Genomic DNA, 17640 nt, shown 5'->3' with positions numbered 1-17640 from the left:
TTCGTTTTTGAGATTGATTGAAGGTAGATTGTAAAGTTGACCTATTGTGTTAAGCTTATTTACACAAACACAGTGTCTTGAAAAATCAACTCTGGAAATGCATAGAAGTTGAATCCTAAGGTATTTCACATTCTAAGTTTTCTAATACCTGCTTTAGAGAAATCCCTTGGGTGGTGAACCTCGACTTTACCAGTTACCCTACTTGGGGGAAATTACTTCAACATTCTTAAATTTGAAGTAAAATTTAGGAATTGCTTTAGGAAAAAGGATTTGCTTTTAATTTCATTTGACGAATTTGCTTACGTAAATAATTTATTATTTCTAACAAATTTATGAGACAATCACAGATGAATTTTTTTTTTCAGGCTCTTGGAACACATTTTTCTTCAAAGACTTTAAAAATAGCATCCCTAAGATATAAGCAATACAAAAAGACTGAATTTTGAAAATACCTATATGGCAACAGTGAAAAACAGAATTTGGATCCTGGATGGTTACAAACAGATTATTTTAAAAAGAAGTTGGATTTATTCAACTTAGGTCAATTTATCTTGGTAAGAATTTAAAAGCGCTTTCTGATGCCACATCCTTGTCTGTCACCTATTCTTAAATAATTAGCCTGTTATGTGTCATCACCCCTCCCGAACTCCCCATTTCCCCCATCAAAATGTGGAGTTCTCTCCAGCTGCTGAGTAACGTGGGGCTGGTTATGACTGGGAGGGAGGATGGGAGCGGGGCACGTGGACCAGAAATACTTCCTAGAAACAGCAAGTACGCTGCTCAACCCTGCCTGAACTTTCCTGTAAACAGCCACTGACAGACTGCATCCCTGCTGGGTGGATCCTGCGACTCCTAGAGGGAATGGCACTTCTTGTTTTTAATTAGCAAGGTGAAAGGTGAATTAAAACTAGCAGTTTGGCAAGTCAGTGCAAGAGGCTGACTTCTGAGAGGCTTCCAGGAGCCCGAAGAGAGGACCTCCACGGGAGAAGGGAGTGCGTGTGCGTGTGCGTGTGCTCGGTTTTTTTTTTTTTTTTTCCTGAATGAACAGCTTTGCCTAAGTGACTGAGAAATACAGCTTCTTCCTGAATCTACCGGCGTAGTTGCTGAAGAGAGCTCTAGACAGGACATGGCTCTGAAGACTCACTCTTTGGAATGTCCTCTTGCTCCCGGCTTATAAACAACTGTCCTGAGGAAAGAAAGGTTTTACATAGCCAAATACAGCCTGACAAATGGCACTTCGGAACTGTGCTTTCTGATGACAACGCGTTCGATTTCTGACAAAGCCTCTCGCACGCTGCCCCTGGAGGGAAGTCCTAAGTAAAACTCAGACCCTCCTTAAAGTGAGGAGCGAGGGCTTGGACGGTGAACACGGCAGCATGGCATCCGCCGGGTACATTATCACCTTGCTCCTGTGGGGTTACTTACTGGAGCTTTGGACAGGAGGTCATACAGCTGATACTACCCACCCCCGGTTACGCCTGTCACATAAAGGTAGGTTACCTTTCCAGATCCTTTTGTTTAAAAGAAAAAGAAAAAGAAAAAGAAAGTCGTTTAACATAGGCTTATGGTCTTCAAAGACCTTTAAAATGCACCTGAAAAATTTATTGCAAAACTGACCTAAAATTCTAAGTACCTCTGACTAATATGTCATACTCACCTCATCTGAAAACAGTGCAAAATCACATGTCAACTTAGAGATGTTATTTTTGTCTGTAAATACTGGGTTTTATTAATGAGGAGTTCACTCACTGGCAGAGGGAACACAGGAAGGGAGGAAGCAGGTTGTAAATAGCCTTGAGAGGCTGAATCCACCAAGTTAACAGTAGGTATTTAAATATCAGTTTATGCATGTGAGAAACAAGGATGCTAGGGAAGGGCTATAGAAATAGGGGTGCAATTTGTTCTTTTTGTTTTTGTTTTGTTTTGTTTTGTTTGCATAATGGAGGTAAGAGGAGGAGGAAAGAAAATTCCTGAGGAGAAAAATGATGCCCTATCCATAATAACTGTCATCATCATGTAATTAAAATGATTAACAACTAATATAAATTAGTTTTCCAGTGCAATTGATTATTAGAATTTTTTCATGTGTGGCAAAGCAAAATAGTTTATGACAATGCTTGTAAAATGGCTAATATTGATTAAAGTATTAGTATTCACTAGCATTTGTAGTGTTAATTTATATTGCCTTAATGAAGATCTGTCTAACAGCGAATGTTTAAATATTTCATTCTACAGTTGTCTTGTAAAGCAACATTAAACTCATAAATAAATGATTAAAAGATAGATTTTGCATCAGGACCAATACAAGCCAGTCATGAATATGTTTGATAACTCCTCCTGTAAACAAACAATCAATAAACAAAACCATGCTCAGAGAAAGTGACTTTGCTGACTTAAAATAAGTTCAGAATAAATTGTCAGCAAATAAGTATTTATTATCACCAGCCATTGAGACATTGAGACAGAAAGCAGATGTAATACTCAGGATTACATAAGAATCATTTTTCAATTGTGTAAGCTTTAAATTGACCCCCACTGTAGAAGGAACAGAAGCTTGCATTTTCTAAGTATAGGTAGAATATTTGTCTGGAGAAACAAAAAGGGAGTCCTCGATTTTATGTGACATGTTTGGTCTTTTTGTCTTTTTACTGGACAATCTTCACTAAATGTTATAGAAATTTTTCATTTTTAGAGTAGTTAAAACTATGGATATTTTCTTAGTTTAAATACATTTCCTATAATACTATCTAGTAGATAATACAAATTTAAGAAACACATTGATACTAAATTGGCAAAGTGTTTAAAATATAGTGCCCAGAATTAACACTAATCTTTTAACTTGGGAAGATGTAGCATGGTATGTATCAAAATGCCTATTCCAAAGAAGTTTATCATCAAAGATGTCAAGATGTACAAATTTGATGTGATGGAATATGGACAAATAAAGATGCAAAAAAATATAAATTGATTGTTTTTCTTATGTAGATGAATGGACAAGCTACCGGTTTTTGCAAGCTACAATACTGTTACATCTAGTATTAATCTTTTATACCTTGTTATTGGGGTACTTGTGTTTTCATGGTTCAATATCAGTGTGTTTTCCAACAGGTCACATTTTAATATTTCATAAGAGAGTTAATAATTTGATCAAAGAATACCAAAGTTCTCCGATACAAGTAAATGTTATGCATAATACTGCTATTGAGTTTGTCTTTATTATGTCACTTTTAATCAAAGAAATAATTGTAACTGATGTTATGAGTGGTGTCATATGGTGTGAGAGTAAAACTGCTAGTATCTATATGTACACTAGACTGAAAACTCCCACAGGATTTCCTTTACCTTTGAATTTAGTGGAACCAGCTGAAAATGCACAATATGATGTTTTTATACAAAGGCAGAATAGAGAGAGTTACCTGAAAATGGAATGTTCCTACTTGTGCAATTTTGTTAGTGAAGTCAGCTAAGAGATCACACTGGAGATGCTACCTGAAGCAGCCAATGCCTACTGCACCTCAGGGGCCTTAGTGAAAAGAAGAGCATATACACTGTCAGAGCAGAGTATTCAGTCCCACCAATATAATAGGAACAGCCCATTTATCTCTCTACACTCTGGAATTCAGTGAATATTTTAGAGGTCTTCATAAACTAGGAATAAGATATTGCAGATTATTCTTTCGTGGTCTTGAATAATGTCAGTAATGGCAAATGTTCAGTAGTGAGTGAATTAAGATAATTAATATATAAATGAGTTTATAATCTTTCAATATAAGAGGCACTAGGTATATGTAATATAACACCTCTGCACTGCTGCCTGACCACTAGCAGGGAAATCCAGGAGGTTCCCTGGAGGTAGCCTACTAGAATAATTCAGAAATTCTTTTCACAGTTCATGATCTAAGCTGTATGGGAGAAAGGCAGGCATTTTTCTCATATTCTTCACTTTTAAGATGGCATTTGAAAACACAAACCTATTGTTTCTTCTCAAGGAGGAGGAGAAAGTTTATCATATACAGAGTTTGAGTTAAATTGTATAAAAATATGTTCAGAAAAAAAAAAAGGTCCAGAGATTTGCCCTTTTCCTCTCCCCTTCATTCTCCATTACTATTTCTTAACTACACATGTTCTTAACTAGAGCTGGAAAGGAAGGGATCATTAGGATTAAAGAGGAGAAAAGACAGAGAGAGAGAGAGAGAGAGAGAGGCAGAGAGAGAGAGAAGGAGACAAGGTATAAGGGTAATATGAGGTGTGGAATATTTTCTAGTTGATTTCCTACTGCCTTGTACCCCAATGGGATAATATTGAATCCCTTCCTCTTCTAACTGAATATCTCACTCCACGCTAATATTAAGAAAATATACTGGCTTAGGGCAAGTCTGGTAGATAAAATGATGAGATAATTACTCTTGTTGAGGCAATACATAAATCTTTTAATGTATTTTCTAGTTACAAGGTAAATTACATTAATAAGTAAAAATGTAGCAAAGATTAAGATGGCAAGATGCTGTCCTGCTTTGTAAAAATTTTCAGTCAAGATTCGAGTTGAATTTGGCTATATCAGGCAAATATTTAAAAGTTCATGAATAGTTATGCATTATAGCTAACTTTATCCCAGCTCAATAGGGTAACATTGGTGAGATTAATGCAAAATTTTAATATTCTCCCCCAAGGGTGTCCTTGAAAAATACTGTGGTCCTCAGGACAGAAACCAAGGAAGGAGAGAATGAAGGGAGAAGAGTCCTGGTGGATTCATCTACTTCCCTTTGTTGATATCTGTTCTCTCCTTATCTTTCACCATCCTGCACTAATGAGGTTACAGGGAAGGTAAAAATAAGCTTCTTGATAATGGAGCTCAGAGAAGAAAAAACAAATAAGCCAAGACCTATGTTGAGAAAGAAATACCAATGTACATGGAAAGCCCCAGAAATTCAATCATGGGAGCTTGACAGACAGGCTAGGTGTTTGAAGTCTCAATAAGGATGAATGCTATTGCAGAAATCAAGGAGAATGGCTGCTTAAGCATAATATGTTCTCCTAGAATAGTTGGTGAAGAGACAGTTAAATAAAGGCATGAATATGGCAGAAGAACATTCCTAAAATATGTTAACACTACACATGTAGATTTAAACATGGAATATATACTTATGCAGATAGAACTTGCAATAGAGTGTTAATTAGTGTATCTGTATTGGGTATTATAACCAATTAAATACAGATTTATCATAGTTCAGAGAGCTCAGGATTTGAAATCAGAGGCCTCTACTCCAGCTCTAGTACTTCCCACTTAAAATAATGATAATTAATTGTCTGCATCTCAGTTTCCTCTATTTGAAAATAGGGGTAGTAATGGTATTTTGCCTGTATATTTTACTGGGTTTTTGAGATAATCAAGTGGAGCAACAATATCTGTGAATGTACCTTATCACCTAAAAACTATTTATATTATTAATGTTTTTGAAGACTGATACAAAGTGAGAGTATTGGAAGGAAACAGGTCCTAAAGAGAAAAACCTTGAAAATGGTATGAGTTTATATTTCAACAAGTGCTAGGATAATGCTAATATAGAAGACAGAATAAACTTGCTCTTAAATAGCATAAAACATATGATTTATCTTGATAGATTGCACTCACTCCAAATCTCATCTTCCATATCTTTGACCTCTAGTTATAATAACTCAGAAGATGATTACATTGTCTGTGCATTTTCCAAGTTTCATGGCCTATATTTTTTTTTTTTGCTGTAGTGTACATATATCCATTTGTTACATGTATTCACTCTACAACACACGTTTTAGAATTCATTCCATTTACAAGAAAATAATTGACAGAGAATTCTAAAAGAGCACAATGTTAAGTAAACATTCTGAATGATCATTCTGGAGGCCGTGGTATTTATTTTATACCCAAGGCAAATAAAAAATGAGGTAGTGACTGAGCCAGTTTTTCCTGACCCAGCTCATAGCTTTGGTTCCTCTTCCAATAGCTTGGTATTATCAATAGTGACATTAGTCACACATCTCTGGGTGCTAGTAAATAAAAACTGGTCTTATGATTCATAAGCAGAGTGATGAAATAGGACCCAGGAGGAAACAATAGCCTATGTGCCCAGAGCTTCAGGGAGAGACAGTGAGAATTAAGTGGTGGATTTATTAAGAAATAGCTTATATTATAAAAAATACCACTGGATAAATTGTGAGGAATTACAATATGTTTCGTTGAGTCTGGTTTATACAAAATATGCTTTCTGTGGAGAGAGTCTTCCTAAGAATTTTAGATAGTGCTATTATTTGTGTTTTTATATTTGCTACAGACAAATATTGTCCATGTATCACATTGAAAGTCCCCGAATGGTTCTATGAATTATTAAATTCTTATCTGGATGTTGCACTTTACAGTGGGAAAACAGTTATCTTTTAGTATAGAAATAGGGTGAGGGAAGGTCTGCGTTAGAAAAAAATAGTAACTGGAATTTATATGTGAACTGGGCCAGTTTTGGAGTGGAAAATGTATGTGTATCAAACCATTTTTTTTTTTCTGCTTTGCAAGGAAAGTATTCTATACATAATATATAACCAATGCCTGTTCTTTATTAATAAATATATTCAACAGCTGTGATGTCATAATGAAATATTCTTTACAAAAATTATGTTGCCATATTGTTGTTTTGCTATCCAGGTCAGATTTGTCATCTAGTCAGAGCTGAGAGTATTACATAGAGAGGGCCTCTGTTTCTTTCTGGGATGAGATCACTTGGTGGCCTCAGTTCTATGACCACATAATAAAGCACCAAACCATGAAATTGGTTGTTACTGGTGAAAAGTATTGCTAACAGTCTGCTCAATCAGTTTTATTTCATCAAAGACATTTAAAGGAATCATCATTGGGACTTCTTAGTGGGAGTGTGTGCAAAAATGTATTTCTTTATCTTCATATATAAAACTCTTCTGTGGTTTAATAGAGGAATTTAGTCTGCAGGAATCCAGAAATATCACTTTGCATGCATGCATGCCCCTTCATACGTAGCCATCCCAGTGTAAAAAGTCTTATAATTTCAGTCTCTGAGAATTAAAAACAAAACTAAACTAAAATTATACCATTTATAACGTTTTCCAAAGGGTGCAGAATAGATTTAGATTATTTTCTTGGTTTTAATAGGGCCATAAGTTAGTAGTTTCTAGTGTAACATATGACACTTTGTAATACTCTATACATTATACAAACGATGATGGTTATTTTGATAATTTTGTTTTCACAGTAAAGCCTTACATAACATTGGAGGTATAAGAGTAAACATCATTGTTATTATTAATTCCTTAGTCTGAAGTGAGCATTATTCTTTGCACTCATGATAGGAATGATAGTGACAAGACTGGATATTTTATAGTCTGGATATTCTGGACTAGGAATAAAAAGGGCATGTCCATATCACATTTACTCCAAGTGTTGCAGTCTCTGATATTAAGAGAACGTTTTTGGTCATAAACAGTGATGATTTCAATACAAGACATCTCTGCGGAACTGATAACTTCCCTTCACATGGCCCCTATGGTGGCCAAGACAACTGATTACTCGAGAAGTTTTCAGCCCTGGTTCTAATGCCTATTTCAGGATATTCTAACCATAGGGGTCCTTTGCCTTGGTAACCTTACCTCCACAACTGGTATGAAAAAATAAAAGAGAAATCTATTGTCATGCCTGATTTCTGGGACTTAGAAATGTGTTTCATTTCCATCCTTGGTACCTAAACTCTCAGCCGTCACTGTACTCTGCTCAAGGATTTAGCTTGTAGCCTTGGCATAGGAAACACAGTAGCTAGAAAACACTCTTATATTCGAATTGCAGTGGCCTAAAAACCCTAGACTTTGGATGAGGCACATCTAATTTGAATCTGGCCTCTGACTGCACGGCATGAGCAAGTTACGTAGGTTTTCTGAATATGCATTTTCTCATCTTTAAAGTGGTAAAACATAATCTGCAAAAATGTGAAAGGATTACATGAGATAGTGCAGATTAATATGCAGAATACTTAACCCTTAGGAAGCTTTTTATAAATTACTCAATAAATCAGATGAGATTCAGAGATAATTAATCTATGCTGTTCTCTTTTTTATTCTAAAAGCAATCATGAGCAAATTGTTAAATTACAACTTAGGATGAAGAGAGATCCTTAATCATCAGATTTTTACTTAAAAGCAAAGATTTTCTTTAATGAAAACCAGCTCTTACTAGAGTAGATAACTAGAAGGAACAAAGAATATAGATGTCGCTCATGTTTGTAAGTTATTGTAAGAATTATTTTGTTTATACTTTAAGGAAAGTTGGAATTTTATCTGATGGCACCTTGGAGACAACAGACCAAATCCACAAAATAAACAGTACTAACAAAGGTAATTGTAGGCCCAGCTTTGTGAAGCACAATAGAGCTAATATTACTAAGGCCAGACCACACTGCCTAAAGTTAAACTAAACAGTGTCCTATAGGCAGCTATCAGCTCAGCATGTGTTGTTTACTTGGAAAGTGAAAGAAAGTCTCCCACTTTGCCTTCCCTTAGATGAACAGGTAAGATATCTGGTGCCATGCACAGCTCCTGACACTTCATAGGCATTCAACAAGTGCTCATCAAGTGAGTATCTGAATAAAACAAAATGATTTAGAACTGTATTTTTCAAAGGAAAAGGTGATGGGGTGGGATGAGCAGGAATACCATGAAACTGAGGAATCCTGGACAACTATTTATGGCCCCTTTAGCATAATATATGTTAGAGAAAAGGCTGGGGCTTTCTATCTATTCACCTTCTTTCTCATCAGTGCTGCATTTAGTGAAACAGCTGGGACCTCCAGGCACCCTCCTGATACATCAGTTGAATTCTTTCATCTACATTCTCTCCTCCACCTTTTTCTCTACTTCCTCTTCTTTTTCTTCCTTCCCTTTCTTTTCCTCTTCTTCCTCTCCTCCTCCTTCTTCTATATATCTTGTGATGTCCTTGTCATTTCTGGGTTATCACTATACCCCCTCCTCCCTTTCTCTTTTCACTTAATTCTGTGACTACCCTTTTGTGTGACTGGCAGCACCCCTTCTTTCTTTTTCTCTTCTACTTCTCTTCCAGATAAATATTTTTGATTTCTTCGTCACCTTAAGCCAAAAGGGGAAAGAAAACATACTTTTGGTGAAAGATATGTATTCATTGGCCTTCTGTGTACCTTCAATATTTGTTTCTTTTTTATTGTTTAACACAATAAATACAAAACATGACCTTTGAATTATTTAGAAAAACTTTAAACTTACTAGGTATTGAAAATTTGTTTAAATCCATGATGTAGGAAATAATGAAATACTAAATAAATAGCTTACTAGCCACCTGGATAATGTACCCTCTTCTCCAACCTGTTTTTCTGCTGGGAAGCTGATGCTCACAGGCACCATAGGATTGTGGCAATTGGAGAAGAGAGGAATTAGGGCACGGCACAGGAGAGGGCAGAGCCTGCCAGCCAAGTATTCTGTAGCTAAACTCGGGTTAAATGTCAGTTAAAATATTATTGATGTAAACCTATTTCTATGCACTTTTGGTTTGTTTTCTCTGAGTTTTGAGCTTTAATTTAGGGAACCAGAATAAAAAGGGGGTTTTATTTACAGGATAGAGTGGTGGAACAGAATCCCTAAGAATAAGTCTCAGGGGTGATTTTAGGTAGCCAGATCAACTTCAGAACCGGAAAAGAACAGCAGCAAAGAAAATGAGAATAAAAGAGGGTGAAAATAGAGGTCAGCTGAGGACACTGACTCTTTCCCTCCTGATTTGTTCTTTCCCAGGAAATGATGGGAATGGAGAGGGGCTTTAAGATACCGTGTGGAAGTAAAGTCAAATAGGAAATGTGCTCCCAGCATTGTGTATAGCTGTTTACTCCTCCTGATTGCTTTTTTTCTAACACTGAGTCAAAAAGTTTATTATGAACCTCAGGTCCTTTCCAATTATAGAAATGTAGGGCTCCTTTCTTCTCCTTACCAGGCTTCAAAAGGGTTTCTCCAAAACACTTTTGAAACTGGTATTAGGAGATAGTATGTTGTAGTGGAAAGGGTATGGACTTCCAGTTTTTGAATCTACAGTATATTTTATTTGATGCTGTCTTATTCTCTCTGAATCATTGAACTGAGGCTTCCTTTCCTCATCATTATAAAGGGAAAAATGAACAGTCTTCGTATCTTGTATGATTTTGGTAGAAAAAAATTTAAATGTATCACAAAGATAAATGACACGGTGTTGTAGTATCTTATAATACTTTCTAATTTATGTAATTGTTTTTAAATATATTTAAAGGTCCTTCAGGGCAAGGAGTAATTTTTTGTACACCCTTGGGGATGGAATAAATTCACTTCAAATCATTCCTAAAGGCTATAATTACAGTCTGGGTTTTTGTGTCTATTGAATTGAAATATACATATATTTAGTTGGCTTCCATATTATGGTCAAAATAACACAACTATAAAGGCCAACTTTATTTTTTTATAAGGTTCAGAGCTACTGCTAAATAATTCACCTGCAGGATGGCTTGATTGAATTTCATTGCACAGGAGATGATGCTACTATTATGGAAACTGGAGTTAAACGAATGCTACACAGAGTGTGGTCCATGGACTGCAACATCAGCATTCCCTGGGAGCTGCTGAATCAGATCTACTGAGTCAATAATTCTGAGACTCAGGAATCTCTGTTTTAACAATTCCTATGGGTGATTCTTAGTGAAGACTCAACTATGAGAAACCCTGGGCTGTGTGTGTGGAAGGATGCTACAAAGGAACCCCAAGTTCATATTTACCGTTTTCATTCATTCCTCCTTTAACTTCATCTCCTAGGTTGTTGTCAAATGTCCAAATGACAGCCTTTGTCTTGATAAATATACTTAGATTCATAGATATCTAACTATATCACCATTATCTGCTTATTTTTGTATTAAATATAAAGTGTACCTATACATTGATGATAATTTAGCATATAATTTAAATATTTTAAAAGATTATTGATGGTGTAAATTGTAGCATGTTGTAGCTATGATTGAGTTCTGATGAGAAAACATCTAATATTTGTCGATTGTGGAAAAGCATTTTGAAAAATTCTTTTATGCCTCAAAGAGAAGTTTTCTGGGACAAATGAAATTAGATGTCGCTTACCACTTCATCCCTTTGTTATACATCTTGATCATTGCCTGTATTAATCTGCTCTCACGTTGCTATAAAGAACTGCCCAATACTGTGATAAAATTAAGACATTCCATTAATTCCGTTATGAATGACCTCACTGCTCACCATGCACGATAAAGCTGTGTTGTTTTCACACAATATACATAATTAAAACATATAATTCATTTCAGAGTGCACAGAACACTATGTTATTATAGAAAAAGCCTTTTTAAAGTTTTTTTCCCTTAAATTCTTTTGGGGTAGAATCAATGGATATAGCTTTGGGACATAGTGGATAGCTATATATAATGAGGAATTAACAAAGTTTATTGCTTTAAACATTTTAATTTTAATCACATTAATAATAAGTAAAGTGACCACATGCGTTTGTTAACTATCATAATCTTTTCGAGGGACAGAATACAACAATTTCCTCCTTGATGTCTTGGACACCAGCCGAGAAACCACTGTCCTACCGCCTTGTAAAGAACTCCTCTTTCTAAAATATATGTTAAATTAGCAGAATATTTTGAATGGGGGAAAAAAAAAAAAGAACTGCCAGAGACTGGATAATTTATAAAGGAAAGAAGTTTAATTGACTCACAGTTCCACAGGGCTGGGGAGGCCTCAGGAAACTTACAATCATGGCAGAAGGGGAAGCAAACACATCCTTCCTCATATGGCAGCAGCAGAAGTGCAGAGCAAAAGTCGAAAAGCCCCTTATAAAACCATCAGATCTCCCGAGAACTCACGCACTGTCAGAAGATGAGCTTGGAGGAAACTGTCTCCATGATTCAATCACCTCCACCTGGTCCCACCCTTGACACACGGGGATTATTACAATTCAAGGTGAAATTTGGGTGGGGACACAGAGCCAAACCATATCATTGCCTTCAGATAATTAAAAGAGCCTATAATTTTAAAGTATAATTGGCTTGTTATTCATTCATTTATTCCATAATTATTTGTTCGGCTTCTTCAATGCTTTAGGTATGGAGCATTATGCTAGGATTTTAAGAATAAAAAATCCAGTTTTACAAATATAATGTGGTATACTGTTTGGAATCCTGGGATAGTAAAGGATTATTAGATGAAAACTAAGTAAATCTGAATAAAGTATGAATTTTAATTAATAATACTGTATCAATATTGGTTTATTAACTGTGATAAATGTACCATATAAATGTATAGTGTAAACAAGGGGAGCTAGGTATAGGTATAGGGGAACTCTCTGTACTCACCAAAAATGTTCTGTAAATCTAGAACTATTTTAAGAAGTTTAACACACACACACACACACACACACACACACACACACACACACAGCTTTTAGTCAAACCCAATTCTCAAGAAACTTAAGATCCAGTTGTAAAAGGAGACAAGTCGTAATAAAGTAGGGTGCTTTTTTTTATATCCCAAGGGATGCTATAAAAGCATGAAATTGGGGCTGAAAAGAGAACCAAAGCTCAGTATTGAAGATGAATAAGAGGAGCTTGGGCAAGATGTTATGAACAAATTAGCTATGTCATACTCTGCCTTGCACCATCCTGCCATGTGCCCACAATCTTCCCATGGCATATAATGCATTGTATTCTCCCAGAAATTAACTTAATTCCACTGTGTTCGTGACTCTACCACACACACTACTATCACACGTTCTTTGTCCTTGCTAAATTTAATTTCCCCCGTTTCTAGATGACTTTGAGGAATTTTCAGATTTTTTGTATGAGTGATATATGATTACTACAAATTCACAGTTAGAGTTTGAAAATACTGAGGACAATTATATTGCATTTTATTGCTTGCATTCTTAGAATCTAATAAACTTTAGGTACTGAATATATTTTATGTATTGCATTTAATATACAGAATTTAATTGCTATATCTATTCACACTAGTGTTACCAATCTTAAAATTCTTTTGCTGGATGCCACATACAAATACATTCCTAACAGAGATAGCAGAAAATGAAATGATGGGGTTGGGAGAGCATTGAGAATACAGGAGATATGATGAGAATAATTCTCTTCTGCCCCTTTTGCAACACATTAGGCACTAGTTTGGCTTCAACTCTTCTATTACAAAGGTTCCAAAGAGAAATCCAGGACTGCTTAGAAATTATTCAGAAAATATCTGTAAATTATTAAAAGATATAGTTTGAGGCAGTGGCAGAGGATTGTATGACTTCCTCTGGGCCATTCAAATGATTATTGTCACATTTGACTCAACTTTTCTTCCCACTTGCTCCAATCATGATCTCCCAATTTCCAATGTAACACCTCATTCATTTCTACAGTGACAAACTATGAAGAAACAGAAAAAAAGAACTAATGCATTAATACCATGACAAAGCAGAAAGCAAAGAAAGTCAGAACCGGGAAAGAGTGATAACTTACCCAACATCTTTGTTTTTTCAGAAATGCTCCAATTGACCAAAAGCAAGATTTTTTTTTTTTTGGTTAGTCTGTCCCTGCGCAACAGTTTTACGAATAATTTAGCCATTTGTCTTTCATTTTTCATTTTAAAATCACAGCTATTGGTAGTAACATAGTGAGAAGGCAAAGCAATGACTAGGTTTTACCATTCTAATTAGTTTATGCAAGGTATTTTACTTTCTCAACCCAGGTTATTTGAGAAAGAACTTGTGAAAATTTCATTTTACTAAGATTTTATTATATCTATAAGCCAAGCAAAAATGTTTTTTCATGTACTTAATTTATCAAAATCAATTGATAATATATTTTGAAATGTTATATCCTTATTTTTTTTCCTTTTGGTACTATACTATAATTAATCAAATACAATGCACTTAACACAAACTGTAAACTAATGGGCATAAGCAGAAATGTCATATTCAGAAGAAAGTACACAATTGTCACCATACCTTATTATTGTAAAGAGTAAATAAAAATGGAAATGGGAAGCACTGGATTATTTTATTTTTAGAAACTAAAGACAATCTATAAAAAGAAGTGTATAGAAATTAGGATCACTTCTATAATCCTGAGCAAAGCAAAAATGATATAGGTTTAAAGAAAATGTTAGGAGAAATAATGGTAAAGAAAAAATGATTTCTTTTGAAAACAGCTCTATTATTGATGAAACTGACATAATTTATTTTTCCTGATCCTAAGCAAAATAAATAGTAAAATAAGAGCAAATAGAAAATAAAGAAAGGAAAAAGCAATTATAAGCTTGACATTGTCACAAAGCATAAGTGTTACACACATTTCTGGTCAGATGAATGGTAACTACAAATACTTTTTAATTGGTTAGAATGAGTACTAGAATATTGAGCTTGCTGTAAGTTTCAGGTCTGGATAAACTTGAGCTAACCATATGGTTTATTCTTAGAATAGCCATATCACCCATAATCAAAATGTAAATTATAAAGAGAAAGAACTTTTTTCAAAGTCAAATGTTATAATTTTAGCTGTTGGGACATTCAATTATCCAAATCATTGTACATTTCCATTAATATGAGAAGGAAAATCTTTTTTTTCTTATTTTTGTCCAGAAAGAAGAAAGTAGATGGAGAAGATAGGACTATGAAACACTAGAATGGATTTAATGAGCCACCCAAAATATTGATTTTATTATTATATTGTTACAGTCATAAGAAGTTAATGTGTTTAAACTTCTATAACACATTCATGTGGTTTAATATCCTTGTAATTCCCCAAAGCAAAATTCGCTTGTAATAATATTTAAATAATCATAATAAGAAGGAAAATATTATAGGTAAGTCAACTGTACAATTAAAAAACAATCAAAAGAATGAAACTGTTTTGTCATTATACTGCTCAGAAGTAAGACAAAAGTTATATACTGGGCACTGTTTTTGACAGATTTTTTTGCCAAATGTTTTTTACTTGCTCCAAAATGTGTATGCCCAAACTGAAGTCTGATATATTTTAGGATTGCAGAAGGATTTTTCCTATCTGTAGAAAAAACCTGAATTATCTATGATTTAAAAATCAATAAAGTTAAACAAGAATAAAAGTGAGACATAAAACTAAAGAACCATTACCAATGAGATAGCTTACACACTAATAAAGCAGTTATCACTCAGAAACACGTTAGATGTCTTTTATAGTATTTGTCTCAACGGACATAATATACAATTCAAGGATTTTAATGTATGTGGTAGCTTACCACATACCAATGAGATAGCTTACACACTAATAAAGCAGTTATCACTCAGAAACACGTTAGATGCCTTTTATAGTATTTGTCTCAACGGACATAATATACAATTCAAGGATTTTAATGTATGTGGTTATGTTTAGAATATAATACTATGCTTATTAGATACTTAAGTTTTTATATTAGTCAACAAATAGTTACATTGTTTTAAGTTAGAAATGCCATTTGTCCTTTTAGTTAGCTAATTTATATTTCTAGGATAGTTAGAAGAGTTGGCAGCGCTTCATTTTTGAATGTCTAGAATACCATTAATGTGAGAAAACAAATACAAAATTACCACTGGTTGTTTTGCTATGGGTGGAAAAGAATTCTTGCCAGTTAAGGAACTACTGCAGGGAGTGCTCTCCCTGTGAATGGTGTGTATAATATTGCAATTTTGTTTCTGACAGCACTGCTGCTTTTCACTTCTGCAATTCCCCAGCCAAGCTCCAAGTTTCCACTCACACTGCTAGCCACCAAAATCTCCCTTTATCTTCTATAACTATTTTTTTTTTCCTCTTAACAAATAGGCCCAGCTGCTACTGCAGCCGGTTGCCCACACTCTCTCCCATACTGCTCTTGCTGAGGATGGCAGGCAGAGTAGAGAAGAACAGCTGAGATTGGCTTACTCTGGCATCTAAATAATTTTGGGTGGGTCCTTTCCTAACTTTATTATTCCATTTAATTTTATAATCTTTCCTTCTGTTGAACTTTAAAAAAGCATAAATTCTGTTTCCCTACAATGTTTTCCTCGTCTGGCTGTGACTCTCTTATACCTGGCTGCTCAAGACAAACAAATTGGTTCCTTTTGCACATTGTTAATTTTTTCACAATGTTAAGCACTATTTAGGAATCAAATGTGGTAGAAACAAATTTATCGGTGTGATCTTGGACATGTTACTTAATCTTTCTCTGGCTAAACGAGGTGTATAATAAATATCATCTTCTCATTGGTTGTGATAAAGATTAAATGAAAGAGCTTTTAAATGTATTTAGAGTAGTGCCTGGCACACAGTAATTGCTAAGAAGGTGTTTGTTAGAAAGTCAGAGAGAAGAAGAAGAGGTAAAGAAGGGGGCGTGGGAGAGGGAAGAGCAGAAGTAGAGAGGAAGGAGGAAAAGGAGGAAGGAATAATTGCTAAATGGAAAAACTAATAATTGCACTTAGGGAATTAAAATCAACCTTACGGATTTAGCATTGTATGTCTTATTTCAACAACAACAACAACAACAACAACAAAATCGTTCATTGGAAAAAGACTATAGTTTAGGAATATTGTATAATTTTGCCCAAATCGGATAATTTTATTGAGGGTAGGAACTTTAGTGATTATTTCCCACTCTGTGAAGTCATCATGTCCATGGCTTCCAGATAGGTGGTCACATGTTTATCATTTTGAATTTGCGCATTTTCGTGGAGAGGGAGATGACTGCCTGACAAGGAATTCCATTTCATTTTGTAATAGTCTAGTGAAGAGCAAGTACTTACCTACCTAATCTCAAATCATTTTCCATATTTTAGTCTTAGTTTTTTTCTTTAATGCTAGCAAGAAGGACATAAGTCATGATGGACCTCCAAATATATAAAGATAGTGTATTAGTTCATTTTCATGCTGCTGATAAACTCACACCTGAGACTGGGCAATTTACAAAAGAGGTTTATAACGTATTTACGGTTCCACGTTGCTGGGGAAGCCTCACTATCATGGCTGAAGGCAAGGAGGAGCAAGTCACATCTTACATGGATGGCACCAAGCAAAGAGAGAGCTTGTACAGGGAGACTCTCGTTTTTAAAAGCATCAGATCTCATGAGACTTATTCACAGGAACAGCATGGAAAAGACTGCCCCCATGATTCAATTACCTCCCATCGGGTCCCTCCCACAACACGTGGGAATTGAAGATGGGATTTGGGGGGAGCACAGTCAAACCATATCAGATAGTTATCATGCTTTTTTGTCATAGGTGAATATTCCTCAATCTCTTAACTGTTCTGTCAGTATTTTGGCCATTCTCCGGTTTGTTAATGCCCCTCTTAAAATGGAGCAACAGAATTTATATTCCAGAGATGCTTGCTTTGTTTACAGAATAGTGGTGTTGTTAACCAATGACTTTTTTTTTTTTCTTTTTTTGAGATGGAGTTTTGCTTTTGTTGCCCAGGCTGGAGTGCAATGGTGTGATCTCGGCTCACAGCAACCACTGCCTCCCGGGTTCAAGCGGTTCTCCTGCCTCAACCTCCTGAATAGCTGGGATTACAGGCATGTGCCACCATGCCTGGCTAATT

The 17640-nt window shown here is 35.1% G+C and overlaps 1 protein-coding gene across 3 annotated transcripts in view; it reads left to right on the top strand.

The window, feature by feature from the left end:
* The first annotated feature begins 752 nt into the window (after positions 1–752).
* The window catches only part of SEMA3E (semaphorin 3E), a 285354-nt gene continuing 268466 nt past the window's right edge, over positions 753–17640 (top strand). For all 3 annotated transcript variants that reach the window (XM_050785246.1, XM_050785244.1, XM_050785243.1), the window contains exon 1: positions 753–1491. In XM_050785246.1, the coding sequence (XP_050641203.1) occupies positions 1377–1491 (115 nt within the window). In that variant the 5' untranslated portion in view covers positions 753–1376. The remainder of the gene's footprint in view (positions 1492–17640) is intronic.

The sequence above is a fragment of the Macaca thibetana genome, chromosome 3, assembly GCF_024542745.1.
Source record: "Macaca thibetana thibetana isolate TM-01 chromosome 3, ASM2454274v1, whole genome shotgun sequence".
NCBI lineage: Eukaryota > Metazoa > Chordata > Mammalia > Primates > Cercopithecidae > Macaca > Macaca thibetana.
The sequence above is the reverse complement of the archived record's forward strand: the minus strand, read 5'-3'. Positions and strand labels throughout refer to the sequence as shown.